Source organism: Lynx rufus, unplaced genomic scaffold, assembly GCF_022079265.1.
Source record: "Lynx rufus isolate CCGP_SWC_20201006 ecotype Redwood Valley unplaced genomic scaffold, mLynRuf1.p SCAF_7, whole genome shotgun sequence".
NCBI classification, from domain to species: Eukaryota; Metazoa; Chordata; class Mammalia; order Carnivora; family Felidae; genus Lynx; species Lynx rufus.
The window spans coordinates 127655597-127675872 of record NW_025814889.1 but is presented as its reverse complement, the minus strand read 5'-3'; the positions used below and the strand labels follow the sequence as shown (position 1 = coordinate 127675872).

General features: G+C 48.1%; 2 protein-coding genes across 3 annotated transcripts in view; one reads left to right on the top strand and one right to left on the bottom strand.

Moving 5' to 3' along the window:
- The window catches only part of SYN3 (synapsin III), a 420649-nt gene that overhangs the window by 131175 nt on the left and 269198 nt on the right, over positions 1 to 20276 (top strand). The gene's annotated exons all lie outside the window — the stretch shown is intronic.
- Positions 1 to 20276, bottom strand: part of TIMP3 (TIMP metallopeptidase inhibitor 3) — a 59200-nt gene that overhangs the window by 11434 nt on the left and 27490 nt on the right. The window contains exon 2 of the mRNA XM_047066611.1: positions 2632 to 2714. Coding sequence (XP_046922567.1) covers positions 2632 to 2714 — 83 coding nt within the window. The remainder of the gene's footprint in view (positions 1 to 2631; positions 2715 to 20276) is intronic.

The following is a 20276-nucleotide window of genomic DNA, read 5'->3' as shown; positions in this document are numbered from 1 at the left end:
GACTATTACATGACCTTTCTAAGTCTCAGTTATCTCACCTGTAAAATAGAGAATAATGTGTGTCTGCTTCACAGGGCTGTTGTGAGGACTGATCCATGCAAAGGCTTAGCAGAATGCCGGGTACATAGTAAATGCTCAAAACATGTTATTTGAATAGAGTCTTATTTTCGTTATAACAAACATTATCTTTCTATCCCAGGCCTGAAGCATAGTGTTCAGCACAGAGAGAGGTGAGAAGGCAAGGGGAGCGGGGAGGGACAATTGGATGAACTACTCCAGTTCCTACATCCCACACCTGATTAGCCAACTGCTACCTGGAGACCAGCAGAATTCAGTGGCCTCTCAGGATAGAACGGCAATGACCCTTCCAGGAGTAATCTAATATTGGGCTTGTAGGAGGGGCAGAGTTAATGAAAAGGCATTAGACAGTGATCAATGATCAAAGCGACATGGCAGGGAGATTTGAGGAGTCATGTAAAGAACACACAGGATTGGGAAGGAATCCCAACACCTTAGCTTGGGAACCAGATCTGTCTTTAATTAAATGCATGACTGGGCAAGTCATTTCCCCTCTGAGCCTGTGTCAGAAGTAAAACAAGGAATTTTACTTTCCCATGTCTAGCACCCTGGTTCCATGAACCTGGGTGAAGGATAGTGAACGGACAGTGTGACGCCACCAGCCCGGGAGTGAGTGTGTGCTCTGAAGCTGATGGGTGAACAAATGTAACTTGGCCTCTGAACACCCTGCAGAGGCTGGCCTGGCACCAGCCAGGGGGAAGTGGGACATTTTGCCCACAGGAAGGGCCTCTCATCACCCTGGCATCCGGGCCCTGAAGGAAGTGGGGAAGCTGGGCAAGCTTAGGAACCACTGCCCCCCAGCTTTTCCCTCAGATCTGCTGGCCACAGAGCGTCCACAATGTGATGGATTGTTCCAGAGCAGGAGGGGGGTGTTTCCTGAACCTCTGCTTTGCCTAACATGCTTCGGCGTTTGCTCACTGGCTGCCAGGGGCTGTACAGTGGGGGTTTCTTTGGTTGTTGTTGATCTCGTTGGTTTCCCCCCCTCCACACTCTTCTCTCCCCATGGCCATCTGAAGACATAAGCTGGTCCCATGACCAGGCTTGGGCAGCCAAGGGCACCTAGCCAGGGCTGACTCTGGACATTACATAACCAGAAGGCTGTGGATGTTTCCAAAGTTGAATCGAAAGCAACAGGTTCCACAAACTTAGTACATCAAACCTGAGGCCTCAGGACGCAGGAATAATGAGGCCTGGAGGTCTGCCTCCAGAATGGTTGGGTACCACCCACAGGCTATCACTACTCTCATTCAGTTCTACCCTGGGGCTCAAAGGCTTGTCTCCTCTGGGGAGTTTTCAGGCCAGTAGAGTCCCACCCTCATTTCTCCATTAGATGGATAAACATCCACCAAGTCCCTGATGCGAGTCTGGTCCTGCTCTAGTTTTTGAGGACACAAATATGGGCAGTGAGGAAAAGGGCTGGCAGTCCCCTTGGACCTGAGCACACCCCACCTTGAACTTCTGCTTAGTCACGCACATGTGTCTTCTCTCCCAGCCTGACTATACTTCCTAAACATGGGAACCCCATCTTTCTCGTGGCTTCCAAGGCTCCTGACACAGAGTGCTGCACATAGGGAGGTGCTTACAAAGGTGGGGTGGTGGACCAGCTGTGCTCTTCAGGGTGAGTAAGTGCCACCAGCCCTCTCTGCGAAGGCAGACATAAGTACCCCCTTCTGGCACCCAAAGCAGCTCCTCCTTAGATGTAATACCACCAGTGTCCCAGGGCACTTAGAATCCATCCTGAAATGCCTGAGTTGGAAGAGCTCTTAGGGGAACCTAGCCCAACCCCACACTGTTAACAGATGGCAAAACTGAAGCCCAGGAAAGGGTGGTTCTAAGGGAAGCAGGCTAGTCAGGAGTGGAGCTGAGACAAGGAAGCAAGTTCTGTAGGTTTCAAATCTGATGTTCTTTTTGTTAAGATGGACCTCCTTAGTGTGCTTCATGGTGCAAATATGCTCAGGAATATGTTCAGTTATAGGAGGATGCTTAATAAACAGTGCTAACCAGCTGGGAGGCACAATCTGGGAAAATAGGGAAAGCGGGGGCAGTTCCTACACCAGGATAAGGTTCCTGTGATCAGCAGAAGTTCAGTGTAAAGATTCGAGGACTTAAACATAAGTTGTAACCTCAGCAACTGCATAAGACTGGTAGGAACTTTTGAAACTCAAAAGTCAGAGCTCAGAAGAACCCATAAGACAAGCTAGTCACATCCCCTCATTTTACAGATGGAAAGACGAATGCCCAGAGAGGGGCAGTGACTTGGCCAAGGTCTCACAGTTGCCAGGGAACAAGGCTTTCTGCCGTGTGGTTCCAGAGTGGAGCCTCTTAACAATGGCCTCTGAGGGACTCCACCTGTGCTGGCCCTAGGGTGAAGCAGCCACCCCCCATCCCCGCCCTCACCTCCTACCCATCCCTTTCTTCTGCCTTAGCAACACCCTCTCCAGAAGTGGGGAGGGGCTACATACACCCACCCTGCCTCCCCTGGCCAGGACTCTTCTGGCAAAAAAAACACACAACAACCCAGGAACTCTCCTGGTACGGGCTTCCGTCACTCACCTTCATCTGTTTGATGGTGTAGACCAGCGTGCCAAAGGGCCCCTCCTTCACCAACTTCTTCCCTACCACCTTGGCCCGGATCACTGCAGAAAAAGGCAAGACGCAGACAGGAATGAGGTTAGGGAGGCTTGAACCACATCAGGGGCCATGTCTCAGGTTGGGCCATCCAACCCCCAGGGTGCCTGGAATTGCTTTCTTACCTCTGGGCCAAGTTGAATAGATGATTGTGTTTATAAAAGCAAGAATTCAGATGAGAGACACTGGGGGGTGGGAGAGGAATGGAGGAAAGAAGGCAGGCAGTCATCATTCAAGTTAATTATCCCAAATGTTCACAATTGCCGACCCTGGAAATTCCTAGGCTGCACTCACTCCTGGAGGAGTTTCTTGACTCTGTGGTTTCACCATAATCGAAAATCTACTTCTCTTGTTAAAGTCTCTTGCCTTTCCTCCACTGTCCATCTAAGCATTGCATGGTCTCCCAGACCTATTCTCTACTACCAACGCATCTTTCTGAGTGCTGTCTCCTTTGGGGCTCTTCCTCTGCATGTCCTGACATGCCTGCAGGGTTGCAATGCATGTGCACCCAGCTTCCTTCCATGCCCAGTCAGCATTCTGAGCGGGCCCTGGGTACCCAACACTTAGATGGCATGGCACAGTTAGGATGTGGTGAGGGATGGAGCATATGGGAAAAGGGAGTGCCCAGGAGCCAACCGAACTGTTCTAACCCCAGCTCTGCTTTTATGGCTATTAGGACTGTGGATAAGTAACTTTGTTTCTGGCCTCCAATTTCCTCTTCTGTAAAGCTAGGATGATAATGGTACCAATCTCTTTAATTGAAAGGATTAGGTAAGATGATGCACATGAAACTCAGCACTGTGTCTCAGACTTGGTGTATGCTACGTAAACATGATTAATATCATCATCATCATCATCACCAAAAGTGGAATGGGCTGACCATGGAAGGATTGCTGCCATTAGAAGTCACTCCCATTTGTCACACACCGACTATGTGCAGTAGTACACCTCATTTATTTACTCTTCATGACTGCCTTACAGGGACACTATTAACATCCACATTACACAGACAAGAAGACAGGGAAGGGAAGCCACCTCCTTTACTGAACCCCAATTTTCTCCTCTGTAAAGAGGGTGTGACTCTACCTACATTGAAGAATTGGAATAAGGATTCAACAAAAGATATTCTGAAATTTCTTAGTACAATGTCTGGCAGAAAGGAGTTGCTCAGTAAATATTAATTGACTATGAACAAGAAAACAATTAGACAGACCCAGTGTGAGGAAGGCTGGAAGAGAGGCATTTACTACATGCCCTGAGAACACAGAGAGGGAAGGGATTTACTTTGAGATTATAAGAGGCTGTGTGTGCTCTTTATATTTTAAGTGAAGAAGTACCCAAAAGCTGTCTTAAAGTATTTATAGAATGGGCACATGGAGGAATAAATGGAGAGATCTTAAAGACACTGCAGAAATTGCAGAGAAGTTGTATTCATTGACTCAACCAAAAATGTTCTCTAGTAACAAAACTGGCAACAAGAGATGGGGAAGCTTCCATAGGGACAGAGAGTGTCTCCATCAAGGGAGTCTGGATGCTCTCATGCTAGGACCTTGCCCAGGATGGAATGGATTTTGCACACATTAGCAGCCATGCGTTGAGCCACAAATTGAACCCTTTCAGCCCTAAGATCCTGTCACTCTTTCTTATCTCCAGTTGTACTTAGCCCCCCAAAAAATAAGCACTCAATAAATGTCTGTTAAGCAGAATACCTTTCACAGACACACACACACACAGCCCTGCCCATTCTGGTAGTTCCATTATCCTCCATTTTGGATGTCCCACAGTGTTTCTCAATTCATTGGACTCTAATCTCTTAAGTTAAAACAAAATAAAACAAAACACCTTTATTAGGGACCAATCTCCCCCATCTCAACTGGATTCTGTCCTGTTCCTCCCCAAACGAATTTGGATCCTTCTCTCCCAGTCAGACGTGATGTCAGGACCCAGATGAACCAACAGACCCTCTAGACCTTCTTGCCAGGGAGGGTAAAACACAGAGCCCATTGGCAAAGTTAACAATTTAGCTGAGGCAGTGGGAGGAGGCGAGTGTCTGTTTCCAAGTCTGCTGTAAAATAAGAGGTTGGCAAGATCCCAGGCCAAGCTCCCTCAAGATTCTGCTTCCACCTCTGTGTCTAACTTTGTTGCAGCATCCTCGGCAGGGAGCCAGCCTCCCAGAGGCCCAGGGACTATTTCCTCTACAGTAACTCCCACAGTCAGGTTGTAACAGCTTAACTGTTGGGCAGAAAGCGTATCTGCCAGGACTTTACTATTGATTCTTCCTGAATTGATTTGGCTCCACCTTCTCCTGCTTCATTAACACAGAAGGTAAACTAGCAAGTGAGTCTTTGCCTTAGGGGAGGAGAAATAGCAAAAGGGGCTCCTTTAAATAGTAACGTCTACCTTTTCCTGGCTCAAAAATGGCTTGACTTCATTTAGACATAACACGTCATAAGCAGACCTGTCCCATAAAGGTAGGTACTTCTGGAAGCTTCTGCACACACAGTGAGCCAGTTCCTTCCTTACCCTGAAATGGCCTGAGCTTGGAACATTTTCATCTGAGAATAGTTCTTTGAAAAGGGAGTAAGTTTTTGCAGTCAGGAAGCCACATTTCAATTCCACCATTACCGTGTGGCCTCAGGCAAACCCCTGTGGACTGCCCTCCCCACCTCTTTTCGCCTAAATATTTCTGATTGTCTTGGCCCAATGCCCATTATGTGGCTTACAAGTGATATACTTAATTCTAGTGGAGCAGCAATATGGCAAAGCACTGAACAGCCAGGGCTCTGGAGCCTGACTGCCCTGAGTTCAAATCCCAGCACCGGTGCTGCATGGCCTTAGGGAAGTCATTAAACCCTTCCTGGCCTTCATTTCTTAATCTATAACACTTCCTCCTAACCCTCATGCTGTGAGGGTTAAGTACAAACACTGAGAACAGTGTGTCTGCTGTCACTGCTGTTACAGTACCACCACCACCACCACCACCGTGACTTCTGTTGTTCTTTGTCTATCTAAGCATCTTCAGCTTCTAACATACACTGTAAGCAAAGGCCTAGGGGTTCTCTCTGGGATGGGAAGAAAGGCAAGCCCCTCAAGATATCATGCAGAACTTCATGGAGATGTGGGTGGACACACATAAACTGGTCAGAACAAACGTACAAGGCGTTTTTAAGTCTGGAGTACCCACCTCATCGCAGGTACCTATCCTATCTCATCACCCACATGTAATCCAACAGCAGCCAACCAGGACCAAATGAGATCACATGGTTATGGTCCAGAAAGACAAGCAGAAAAGGCCCAGCACAGAGACCACACTAGTGTTTTCTTTATAAAAACAAAACTGCACCCAACTGGACTAAAATTAAGTAACTTTCTGCTCTCCCAAAGAGATCCACAAAGTTCTTCCACAGTAAAAACACCAGCCAACCTCAAATCTGCCTATTAGGTCTATGAATTAACATGTCTTTATTTGCTTCGGTTTCTCTCTCTGCAATGCAAATGTGTGCTATTTTGTACTTTCTTGTTTGGCATTAAGGGTGCTTCCAAGGCATTCGCTGGCCTGGGGGCCACAGTGGACAGGGGAGGTGTGGGAGGTCACAGTTCTCCAACAACAACAGAAGACAGTTTCCAAACTTAGAGCTGGCAGCATGTGGGCCGTTCCTGCCACCTTGGTGTAGTGGCTGGAAGCCAGATTTATAGAGGGGCTGAGCTAGACACAGGTTTTCTTTATGCTCCTTCAGGCTAGAACATGGCCCCACACCGTCTACCCAGCGTCCCCCAGCAGCCAAACCAACATGGGCGTGAGCTGGGTTGGTGTGCTGGCGGGGTGATGACGAGAAATAGAAGTCCCATTTCCTACCTCCACAGAGCACACCTAGTGGGAAGACAAAGTTTAAAAGTTCATGGCTAGAGGGCTAATCTCCAAGGTATGAAGGCATCAGTCAGAGAAGGGGGGAATGACGAACAGCCTGACTCTCAGTCTTGGAACCTCTTATTTCCCCTTGTGAAAGGAACCTGGGCTTCCAGAGGTATAGAGGTCAAAGGAAAACAGAGTAAACAGTATTTTCACTTAACGTCTATAACAAGAAACTGACCAGGCTATGTGTGCTTATGTAATTGATACATAGATCTGTAAACATATGTAGGGCCCTTTTAAATATATCATACACCTAAGGATCCGGGGTAAAGGTAATATCTCTATATCATATTCTTTCTTTAAATATTTTTTTTGTGGGGAGGGCTAGTAAGAGCTTGCAAAAACAAAAGAAACAAGGCACCTCCCTTCCAGAAATATAATTGTGTGCTCTCTGCCCCCACCTCCATCCATAGTAATGTAGACCACAAGTGGCACAAGTTTTGAGCAAAAAAACAATTCCAGTGGCAAACAAGATTCGGCTTCTATTGCAGCTTACTGCTTGCTGTGTCCAGAAACTGCACATCCGCTATTCATCAGCATAGTCAGAGGGGGACAAGACACCCATGAGAAACCCCCTGCCTCACCCTTTCCTACTACCCCCCATCCAACCATCTTCAATCAAATCCAGACATTTCTACCCTGATCCGAGAGTTGAAGTTTCCTACTAGTAAGTTGGAAAACTGAAAGTTTGGCTGGATTTTGGATCAAGGATCCCTGAACTGAATTAATGTATACCAACTTAAGACTATGGATTCTACCCATGTTAGGATCCTGTTGAGAACACTACAAATCCTCCCCACGGTAGAGGAGGTGATTCAGCCATCTAGTGAGTATGATACTTCCAGTGCCACACACATGCACACCCCCCCCCCTACACACACACACTCCCATTCCTGTCTCTCTGAAGGCCCTATAGAATGATTTTGCTGGCTTAAGGTATGATTTTTAGGAGGATAGCAGGGCTAAGGAAGGCCCACCTGGCCAGCAGCTAGAACGAATTTCTCCAAAAGCAGAAGTCACTGTTAGTGTCAACCCCAGGGAGGGGAACATTCTTCTGACAGGACCCTAGCAGGCAAGGTCTAGGAAAGCAGAAAGGCCTGCACTGTGGGCTCACTTGCCTTCCCAGACTTGGACTTTCCTTCCAGGGAAAGAGGGGTCAGGACATCTCTGATACTCATTTGATGGTTATTTCCTGGTTGCTATCCACAGGGCCTTTCTGAGGCCGAGAGCTCCTAACAAAGACAAGCAAGGGACCCACCGCAAGGCAGGCCCACAGACCATCTGGCTCAGCCCACTAAGCAATTCCCTGGTCCTGTGCCCCATGGAGATGCTGCATTTTAGCCTGTCCAAATAGGGCAGGGTCAGGCTCTCTTGCTTCTCCAGCTGCCCACCCACTCATTAACCATTAGCTCCCTGCATTTCGTTGCATCACACCAGTAAGTGTAGAGGAGAGGGAGGGTCTAGAACACATTGATAACAACAACCATCATTTTTTAAGCCCCTCCTGTGTGCCAAGCAGTGCATGCATGCAATCCTGCTCTATTCTCATGATAACTCTATGCAGTGGCTATTGTTGTCCCCCGTTTCCAACTATGAAAAGGAAGTCAAGTCCCCTGAGGCTGGTTTTGCTTCCTAGTGGAACAAAAGTTGGTGGGTCTCCCAGGAAAGCAGACTGCCTGAAAACCTTTTCATGGGATTTGTACTGATTGAAAACCAGTTCGTAATTTCCTCCACCTCCCCACACCCTGTCAGGTCTGCTAAGGATCAGAGAGGAGGATTGGTCCCTAGGAGGAAGGCCCCCTGCTAAGCCCCCAGTGACCCCCTATCCTTTGGACCACACCACTACTCTGTCCCAATCACTGTCACACACATGCCCTCTGATTAGTAACAAGAACCTGTAAGTAATCACCGTCAGCAATATAACAGAATATCATCTGTTTAGCATACTATGCTCCTCAGCAAGCTTTTAAGGAAGAAAATAAAATAATTTAGAAACCACAAAACCTGATGATCCCTGAGGTTTCTCACAACACCATGAGTCTGAGGTTAATTAGGCTGATTAATTAGATGAGACAATGTATATATAAACAGGCACGCTGTAACCCTGAAGCTAAACAGATGCTATACTGTTATGTTGCTGACGGTGATTACTTGTAGGCTCTTAAATGTGCTAATCAGAGGAAGGCAGCAAGAGACCCGACTCAGCATCCCCCCTCGGGAATCTTTCATATCTACCTCCGGTGACCCGTTTCCGAGTTCTTTTCAATTACCTGCTGCCTCTTTGGGGACGCTTTGATGATGTCCACGTTTGAGGAAAGGGCCTTAAGGATTAAGGGTGGAGGGCAGAGACCTAAAGGCTCTAACTGGATCTGTCTGGTTTCCACCCCATTTGTCACCACAACCTCAAGCCCCAAAAGCCCCTCTACAAAAATTCCGAGGCTGAAAGGGCAGATCAAGCAAACCCCTGGAGAAGTGGCCATGATACACTGGAATGAACAAGCATGGAGCACGTGAGACCTGGATGCAGTCACTGTCCTGTCACTGTGTAACACTGGGCAAGTCACTTCCCATCCCGGCTTACAAATTGGGGTGATGATTGCCAACCTTGAAAGCTTCTTGCCATGACCTCAACTCCCTCTTCCACTCCACCAAAGCAGCTTTCGTCAATGCCACCCATGACCTCCACGGTGCTCAATCCAGGCAGTGGTGGTTCCTCGTCCTCCTCTCACTTATACCCAGCTTGTGGCTTTATACCATCTGTACAACTGGCAGCTGCCCTTTTTGCAACCTCCATCCCAGAACATCCGCGACACAAGTCTACACGTAGTATACGTTTATGCTTGGAGGTCTAATAAGACATTTCCAACTCAAGCCATCCAAAACTGAGCTCCTAAAAATGCCCCTCACTCACCCCAGTCCTATTAACCCTCCTGCCCTTTGGAAACGGCAACTTGCTCTGCTCTGGGCCCCAGCCCCCTACCCCTTGTTCACCTCCCCTTTGCCCTTAAAGTTCCCCCGCTGGAACACCCTTCAGTGGCCACAGGGCTCCCTCCCTCACCTCTTTCGAATATCACCTGGTCAGAAGGCCTCCACGATCCCCCATATCCCATCCTCATCCATTCCCTATAGCCCCTGGCCAGCCTTACTGTGCTCCACAGCACTGGCCATCATCTGACATAGCCTATGTCCCTGTGCTTTTCACTAGAATGCAAGCCTCACCAGAGGGCAGGTTCTTTGTTTTACTAACAGCTATAGCCTGAGCAACCAGAGAGCCAGGCACAAAACAAGTCCCTAATATGTAGATGCTGAATACATGAAGTGGGAAGTGCCACATACGTGGAGGGTGATTTAAAAAAAAAAAAAATAGATAAATAACTCCTCTGGGTAAGCTCTGGCCTATGACCAAGTCTTTCTGAGCTTTATTCCATCAGAAGGGGATAATAGCAGTTCTCAGTTCACAGGGCCAGATAAACATCTGTTCAACAATCATTTATGGAGTACTATGCTAGGCTCACAGGGACGCGGAGATAAATGAGGCCCTGAGGAATTCAGGGGCCAAGTTTAAAAAGGCAGGCAAGGAGACAGGTAAATGATATTCAAGTATAGCAAACACAGCAGTATGAGCAAGAACAAATTGCTGGCATGGCACAAGAAGGGGGAGGTCTGTCCATGGGGAGAGGCATCTGGAACTCCCCTAGAGGCCGAAGCGGATCTCGGCCTCAGCCCATCCCGGAGGAGAGACTCCATTTGCTTTATCTGAATCCAGAGGAAGCAGAAGCCTGGACCAGATCTGGTGGGGAGGGTCTACGGAAGGAGCTGGGAGTGAGGCAGAGTCCTGGGGCTCTGATGGGAGCCAGGACCTCGCCTTTCCAGGAAGAGGGCCCTGGAGAACATGAGGGGGACAAGGAGGGGCAGCCTGTTCGAGGAAGAATGCCCCTTGGCGAGGTCTCACAATAGGCCCTTCCTGCATCCTACTCTGAGGGCACTTCTCTAGGTCAGTTTCAAAGGGCTTTTTCCTTGCTGTGGAAGCCATGGCCAGACAGTTAAGATGCACTCCCAATCAAGATAGGGAGTCTCCAGTTCAAAGCCTGTCCTGACTAACTCTTTCCGTTAAGTAAAAATATTAATCTTGGTTTTATTTAAGCAGGTTTTTTTGGCAAGGAACGAACCCCTGCGGCTAAAAATAAACCCAAATACACACACACACTCAGAAAAATCTGGAGAGCTGCAAATCATTTCAACCCAAGTTTCCATCTCAGGGAAAGCTATTAAAGGCAGGAGGATATTAAAACCTCTCTCTGCACAGAGCCTCTTTTCTCAGTGCCCGCCTTGTGCCCTAGGGTCCTCAGACAAGGCCAGCCGGGGATGCCCTGTCCTGGACCTCCTGGCCAAGGGGGAGGAGGGGCACGTGCCAGCTCCTAGCTCCCCTCACCTTGGAAGCAAGTGTGGCTTTCTGCTGGAGCAGTCTAGGAAACATGCTGGGGCCCCAGCTGACGTCGGTTGTGTATGAAATGAAGGGGCCCAGAGAGATGAGCAAAGGGAACACAGGCCCAGAAAGGTCAAGTTGCCTGGAACTTTGAGATTATCCAAAAGGAACACAAGCAAAACCGACCTCTCACTCCCGCTTTCCCGTTTTAAGTGGTGATCTCAATTTTAAACTATTAAAAGACAAAATTTAAGAGTCACCACCTAGGCATACATCTGGACTTGGTATTATTACATTTCATTCTCAGCATAACCACTTTTAGAGTCAGCTACCCTCAATTTCTTCCTGTAGTCACAGCCAGCTTGGGACAGAGGTATGGATCATTTGACCCAGGACAGGGCAAAAGTCGTAGGACTGGCTGGTTCCTGGATTCAGGACTGACTTAACTTGGGGAGTGAGGACCTTCTGAGAAGGGAGGTGGTGTTCCTGTGGTCCAGGTTTCTAAAAGGCTGGTAAGGCAACTGCCCCAAAGTGTTCACCAAGCATGATTAGAATTGCTGAGGCTTTTGTTCTGCAAAGGGTGGCCAGAAGGGGAATGTCAGCACCCCAAAGCACAGGAAGTAGGAAGGGAGATCCTTTCCCCATATCCCCCTCATTCTCCCAGGAAGAGATGGAAACAGCAACCCTACCCACAGCAGCTCCTCCTCAAGCCTCCCTTGGTTTTGCAGCATAAGATTATTTTGAATAGCTCATTGACGTATACAGGGCTCTCTGGAGTTCAGGCCTCATCTCAAGTCCTACAACTGCAAAGCCCCCCCCACCTCACTACACTATCACTCTCCGCCCCCCCCCCCCACTACACTGACCTGTCCTGTGATGCCCCTTGTCTCAGTAAGAATGACTTTCCCCTCAGTCATCTGCCTACGTGTCTGTTTCCCTGTAAGACCCACCCAGCTAAAATGCCACCTCCTTCAGGAAGCCTTCTGCCCATCCCAGGCCTCACTAAATCTTTCCTGTCTTCTTGGCTTCCTTTCTTCCCAAACACATTCTACCTTAATGGTCAGTTCCTTGGCACTCATCAGCCTGACTTACAAGACAATAGGACTGCATCTGTGACCCCTAGTGCCTGGCCAGTGCCTAGAATGTGCCAAGGGTTCTCAAAATGTTTCTTGAATGAAGGATGAGGCTACAGGAGGGAATCGAAGGTAATACAATAAAAGGAGACAGAGATGGTTTCCTGTTTAGCTCTTGTAGTGCAGGTCAGGAGTCTGAGTTCCTAAAGGTCATCCAGAGAAGAAGAGGGAGGCAGGTAAAATGTGATCTGAGATGCTAAAATGCAACCCTGATCTCCATATGCTGAAAATTCATGTCTAAAAAGGTGAGTCATGGGGTCTTGTTACAAGAGGCCTCAGTTCACAAATGCCTGTGGAGTGACAGCACCCATACTCCACCAACAGATGACAAACCCAAGGCTCAGCATCAGAAAGGAGGTCAGTGGTGCCACCTCCTTATTCTCCTCCCCCTCCTCCTGTTCTTCCTCCTCCTTCCTCCACCCTCCTCCTCTATCCTTGTACCTCCTCTATCCTCCTCCCTGACTCTCTTCCTTTCTCTTTCTCCCTGACCCTCCTCCTTTCTCTTCTCCCCTCCTCCCTCTCCTCTTCCTCCTCCTTTCTCCTTCTCCCTCCTCTATCCTCCCTGACCTTCCTCCTCCTTCTTCCTCCTTCTCCTCCTCCTTTCTCTTCCCTGACCCTCCTCCTTCCTCCTCCTCCCTCCCCCTCCTTTTCCTCCTTCTAACATGAGTACTTAGAATTAATTCACTCATTCACCATTATTTCACAAGTGTTTGACTACATGCCTCAGATCCTGTGCTATGTCTTGGGGATCCAGTAGTCAGCAGGTGGACAAGGCCCTACCCTCAAGAAGCTTATTTCTATCTTAAGAAGATAAATGGTTATAGCCCAGGGAGCCACCGGAGCATGTATCAGACACACCCAACCAAGCTAGGCACTTTCTGTGCATTGGGGTGCTGACATTCCCTTCCTGATCACCCCCTGTGGAGCAAAGCCTCAGCCATTTTAATCAAGCTTGGTGAGCACTTTGGTAGCAGAAGTTGCCTTACTAGCCATTTAGAAGCCCAGACCACAGAAACACCCTCTCCCTTCTAAGCTGGTGCTTACTTCCTAGGTAAGACCCTGGTGGTGCTATATAGATGTGTGTTGTAGAGAGACATCCTGCCTAAGCTGGGATCTGAGAAATCACAAGTCAGCTGAGAGAAAGAGAGTGAAAAGGTCTTCAGATGGGGGAGGGGGCAGAGGCAAAGGCCTGGGGGCTGGACAGCCTAGCCCATCAGAGAAACAGAAAACAGAGTGTGTGACAAGGGGCAGGGGAACAGTGGAAGCCAAGAGTAGGCAGGGATACCCAACTTTATATAGGCTGGGTCTTGCCCCAACACATGACATTTCTCAGGTGGGCAGGGATAAACTCATCACTTTGTCCCTGCCAACAGCCCTTAGGATGATATCTGCCCAAATGGGTGCCCGACTGGTCAGCTGATTGGAGGGTGCCAAAGCCACAAGAAACCCCTACAAACAAGTCCAGGCCTTGTTTGCCCCACTTTGCCTGAGACCCACCAATGGTCCAATTCCAGTTCACATCCTGTTTCTGATCTTCAGAGTTAAGATTTAAGGAATCCCTGTCTCCTCCAACATCCCCCTCCAAGCCCCTTAACTTCTCCCAGAGGTCTTACCTTGGGTGTTTTGACTGGCTCAGCTCAGCATGTGCCAGAGCCTAGGAGGCACGATGACCTCTAGAAAGCTCTACTCCACTTGGTTCAGAGGCACTGACCTGCTCACTGTCATGCAGGCACACACAGGTCAGGGGTGCTCAGAACACCCCCTGCTGAGCTCTCCAGCCCTCCCCAGGGGCCCATGGGAAACTTTATCCCACACAAGAGGCCACCAGAATAGCAGCCTGGTCTTCAACCATGGCCCCTTTGAAGCAGTGCCCAGAAAAATACCGTGCCGACGAATGGTTCTCAGAACTTAGAGCTTTCAGGTCAGGTCATTTTTGTGAGACCAGAACAGCTGGCAACATCTCAGGAGCTGTCTGTAGTATTTTATTTTTCTACTAATTGGGATTTTGTTTGCTAGGAGAGCCGAGGGACTCCAGGATAGGTCCAAGAGTAGGAAACCCAAGGAACTGTTAAGCAAAAGGACTTCTTCACTCGTTTGTACAGTAGACCTGCAGATGTGTCTTTGCAGACAGACAGCAAATCTGTTCTCAAAATGCAGCGAGGATGGGTGGGGGACTTTGTTGTGGTTTGAATAAGAAGTAATGTCCACTCTCTGTCTCCGGGGATTATATAGCACAGATGCCAAAAGGAACATGGTACATTTGTAACTTACCCTTTGGGTAGCTTTTAAAACAGTCAAGACTCCCCCTTTCTCTCTTTAACTTCCCTAACTTCAGCTAGGAAGACTGTGGACACCAGGTGGACACAGCTCAGAGGCTCTTTTCGAAAGCAGTCTCCGCTGCTTCTCCTCTGCTCCGCTTACTCAGAACCTTCCAGTCAGCTCAGGACCTTCCAGTGGGCACTCAAGCAAAAACAGATATGAAGAAGAACAAGGCCAGACTATAGATCTTCAAGCCCCGAGGCACTTATCAAAGGTAGCTAATGTTGAGAGTGTGGAGGGATGGCTGGAGATGAGATACAAGTGCCTTTTAAGGAAGCCAACCTTTGTTTTAAGAAAATAAAGTGAAGAATGCTGACGGCTGCCCTCTTTGGTCAAAGTGGGTAACAGCAGAATTACAAAGCTTATGTCTGGTATTTTCGAAAGGCCTGCCCTGACCTGACAGTGTCATAGGAAATGGTGTCAGTGGTAAAAAGGAAAAGACTGCCTGCCCGTGGAACACCTTCTTAACGTAGTCCATGGTGCCTGAGCCTCTCACACATTCAGTAAATGTTTCTTGAGTGACGATTATGTGCCAGGCACTGTGTCAGGGTGGTGGAAACACACAGTAAAAGCAAAATAGACACAGCATCCAAATATTATAGCCAATGCTTAAAACTAACTTGCAAAAGCACTGTTTCCATTGGGCTGACCAAGAAAACAAGACTCTGGATATAGGTAAGAAACGTGTCACAGGTCACACAGCCAGAAATTAAATCCACATATGCCCTGCCAGCCTGCCCACTACTTGACATTTTGTAAATCTGAAACAATTAGCCAAGTCCAATGCATCAGAAATGCAGAGTAAAGGAAAATTCTCAAGGCTTAATTATCGAGGACTCACATAAGCCATAGATGGTAAGACCCTTGAGGTGAGGTTAACTCCCCAAAACTGAGAAGTCCAGCAATCAGCCTAAAGCCCCATGGTTTAGGGGTAGAGAGCACAGGCCTTAGAACCAAGGAGAGTGACAAAGAGGAAACAAGAGAACTTTACTGGACACCTGATTGGCAGCTCTGGTTTAACTCTGCTCAAGTGCAAAGCCTCAGGGCCTTTGAACATGTCATTCCCTCTGCATAAGAGCTTCTTCTGCTCCTCTTTACCTAGCAACTCCTATTCAGCCTTCACATTTCAAGTCAAAGGACACTTTCTCAGAGGAAGCTTTCCCTGCCCTTCCCTCAACATCAGACTAGAACAGGACTCCTGCCAGATAGTCTCATATTCCCCAGTTTGTAAGTTTGTTTGTGAATTCAGTTGAATAATGTGTCATTTCCCAGCATTACACACTAGACTGGGATCATGACTTGTTTTGTCTCACACAGTGCGTAGAATGTAGTAGGTGCTCAGTAAATAGGTGTTGGGTGAAGAAAGAGGTCTTTTCCACCCTGGCACCCACTGACTGCCTCTCAAGAGCCTCCAACTCCATCTTCCTTTCCTGCACAACTGCTGCACCCACTGTATCTAGCTGCAGCTGTCCAAGGCCAATTCTATTACCATGATCTGACCAAGAAGAAATGTGTTGAGGTTTGAACATGGAAAGAAAACAAGGGGGATATTCTAAGCAGTGGAAAGAAGCTAAGCAAGGCCATAACAGTCAAACTGAGTCTGGAGTGTGAGAGGTCATATAGCTAATGGACCATGGAGACCCCAACTGGCAAGAGCAGAGAGGCCCATTAGCTCATCCTAACCCAAGCAAATGTCAAGTTTCCTGGGTGATAGGAGCTTCAATGGGGGGACTTTTCATGACTGTCTCATGATCCGGGTCTGTAGACAAAGATGCTGCTTCTCTGTACCCGGGATCCTCAGCCCCCAATACCCTGCTTGGTCCAGTTCTGATAACCTTACATTGGCCATACACAGGCTCATGGGGGTCTTAGAGAATGGACTTCTGAACCCAGCCCACTGACTCATCCCAGCTGGGCAAGATGGTTCAACTCTTCAAGCTTCATTTCCCTCATTCTGAAAAAAGGTGATTATTATATTTATGAAGATGAAAAATAATGAAAATGGAAACAACCTAGCACAAGTTTTCCAAAATAAACCCAAGCCCCGATTTCCCTTATCCTCCCAGTTACTCCCCAGTGTGCAGGCTCCTTCACTCCTAACAGAGTTGCCCGTGAGCCCAATGCTCCTAACACTGTTAAGAACATAGATGACCCCAAAGGCAGTTTCCACATCTCGTGGGGACCCCTATCCAGCTGCTGGGATGGCACCCTGCATCTACATGCCTTGAGTCATGTTTTCTGGTTCTAGAACCACCCAGAGTGAGCCTCTCCCGACAGAGCAGGGGTCCGGCTGCACTCCACAGCTCTCCTCCTCTGAAGATGTCTGGCCAGATAAACAGTTCTTGTGCCTGGCAATAGCTAGCCCTGTTGCTGCATGCTGGGGGGACCGCAAGGCCAGTTTCCATGCCACAGAGCATCTGCAGAGCATTCCCAGCACAAACGACCACCCGTGACCACTTCTGCCGTACATCTGAGGGCTGGCAGGGCTTTGCAGAGTGACCGCTTGTGACCCTGAGCTTCTTAGTCTGTCCACGGAAAGCTCATACTGAAAGGTGGGCTGAGATAGACTCTGAAGCACAGCCTCAACCAGTGCCCATAGATGTTCCCAACTGGAGTAACACAGAGCCAACAGGGACAGGTTATCCATGCTCTCAGAGAATAAGTAATGAGAATATCAGAGATTAACACATTTGGCCAGACATTGCCACAAAAAGCGGAATGGTCACTGGGGGCAGTGCCCACCTTTCCCTATTGATAAAAATACTGCTGTCATTGACTATAATGCTGATTCTAAGGATGTCATTAATTATAGTAGATGCCATCATCTAGCAAGCACTTACTATGCACATTCAGTGCCAAATGCTTTACATGGATTATTCCATTTGAGCCTCATTAAAACCTTATAAAGTAAACGCTGTCATTAGCCCCATCTCGTAGAAACTGAGGCATGTAGAGAGTAAGTGACTTTCCAAGATCATGTAACTAGGAAGTGTTGGGCCCAGCATGCCGGTCCAGGGAGCCTGTCTCTGGAGCTGCTTCTTTTCCCCAGTGGGTCCTATCTCCTTTCCAGAGCACACATTTGACTTCAGTGCGGTGGGACAGGCTCAGTTTGCAGGCTTGAGGATCTAGGTGGAGTGGGATCTTCACAGCCACTCAGTATAACCTCCCCTGAATTTCTTCTACAGTCCCAGCCCAGGATTAATCTGGCAACTATGCAAACATCTATGAGCCAGGTCAGCTTGTTCCATGTTGAGCCATATTTTGACTATACCAAAATTCTTCATACTTCCTCTCTGTGGCCTTCCCTCAACCGGTTGACATCTTAGACTTACACAAAATGAGGTATTTGAACAGTATGGTCATGTTCCCTAAACCATCTGCAGAATAAATATTTTCATCAATGTTGATGGTTCCTTCCCCACTGTGACACACGGTCCCAAGCCTCCTTCCATCTTCGTCTCACTGGGGACCCTTAGCTCTCTAATCTGTCGGTGGGCATGAATGCAAGTTTCCTGGGGGTGCTGCCCAGCATACAAAGTTGAGAGAGATTCACCGTCCTCCCTCTGGATCCTTTTACTGCTGGCAGTGCAGTCTAAGACACTTCCACCATCGATGAGAACCCCTAGTATTTTCAAAACAGATTCTGTCTTTCAGCTTTGACATGATTTAATAAATTACCTACTCCACTAAATAATGGTACTTATTTGGGTTTGGAAGTAAAAGAGGTTTCTTAGGAAAAAGAGTCTTATTATATAGAAAGTATTGACTAGTAGGAGGTTATTCTGGGCCAGGAGGTGGGAGCTGGGTTTTCTTTCTGGTTTTCCTTTCTATCCATTTGCTAGGAGTTTGACAAATCACTTCCCTCTTCAAGCCCTAGTTTTTTATGCTGCAAAATGGAGAAGTCGGACTGGATGTGTTCTAGGGTTCCTTACAACCTACAGGTCTCAGAAGGTGCCCTTCTCCTTCATATATTTCCCCCACGTTCTACTTTCTCTTCATCAGCAATGATCCAGGAGGTCATGTTCTCCCTGTGTTCTGGGTCTCCAATCACATCTCTGAAAAGTTAATCAAACTTAAATAAGTGATTAAGGTGCTTCAGGTGCCTCCTCTGGCCCTGTCTTAAGGGTCTTCCGTCATAAGCGCCTTCCTGATGTCTGTCTGTCTGATTTGCAGTTGCCCAAACTGGCAACAGCAGCAAGTACACAGTTGGCTCCTCAGTCACCCCACCTGGTCCATCAGCTGGACGGCTTGAGCAAGCCATCTGTTTTCTTGATCAGCCACTGTCTGTTGTTGCTGTTGTTCCTGCAGCAGCAGCAGCAGCCTATTTTTGAGGCTGGCAGTCCAGCTAAGAGTTCATTTCCCACATTTAAACAAACCTGGGATAATCTCAGTGGTTATAGCACAGTGTATGGGAGCACTGGACGTTACTGGCCAGGTAGGGTCTCCTGCTCGGCATGTCCCCGTATCTACCTACAGGAGAGTTCTAAAGAATGCCAAGCAGAGGGCTTCTGTCTGTAATCCCCCGATTGTATATTAATCCGAGGTAATAAAAATGGCATCTCCATAGGGACTATGCTCTAATAACCTGACACATACCAAGTGGGGATATGCCATATGCTTGAAGATAAAATCCAGCCACCCTTGCCCTGATGAGTTAGTTTAACAGCAGCTAAGACAGTGATGGAAGAGCTACATTGATTCTCCAGTCTACTCCAGTGCTCTGAGTAACTCGAAACCAGTCACCTCCACTTCTCTGGGACAGGGCGCCCTCTGCGCCCGTCATCCCTGGATGGCTTATCTCAAATGCTCCTTGAGCTCCTCGGAAAAAGCTGAGTTTTAAAACAGGAGGGATCTCTCTTTTCTTCCCAGGCTTGGCCCCCATTACCTCCTGAAGGGTATATTTTGAGGCATAAAGGCAAGGCTGCCACCTTGATCCCAAACTTCAACCACAGCCCAACCTGAACTTGCCAAAACGCATCCCAGCCCCAGAGGTTTCCATCTTTGAAACAGAAGTAATAGTCATTATTTTTCACTCTGTCAATATTTTTACCTTCATTTGCCTTCTCCTCCCTCCTACCCCCATGCTCCTGGTTGGGGGGGTGGGAAGGGGGGAAGGATTTTTTTAAGGCCAAGCAAAAACAAAACTTGGTCCAGGCTGAAGCCAGCAGATCGTGATGTTCTGGACGGATTTTGCTACGTGCCAACAAAGACTGTCAGCAAGATCTACAGGAAACACCTTGCAGAATCCATCGGGGAAAGCAGAGGCTACCAAGAAGTGCAAGGCAGATATACTCTTGGTCCGTGTGACTGGCTTTCCAGGCCGGGGTACAGGAAGTGGCTGTGGGATTCCAGGCCTTGGGAGGGCAAACACACAGCTGTGGGGGGCCTTGCAGGTCCCTCTGGTGTTTTCCACTGGGAGTTCCTTCAACTCCCATCTGAGTGTGCATGATTGGTGCTGAGGGGACCGAATAAGAAAGGTCAAAGGCAGCTTCTCAAGGGTTCCAGGGTTTAGCCAAGCCACGTTCTCTGTGAAAGAGGGATGCACAATTCAGTGGCCAAGAACATGAGGACTTGGGCACCAAAGAAGCTGGGATTGAATCTCAGCTCTGACTTGTCCAAGCTGTAGATTCTCAGGCAAATCATTTAACCCCTATTAGGCTTGAGACTGGAGATGTGATCATCCCTGCCTCAAACGTGAGACACCCACGGTAATCTCTCAATAAACAGTGGTGATGTTTATTATTTCATGACAGCCCCCACCCCTTTCCCAAGGCAGTGA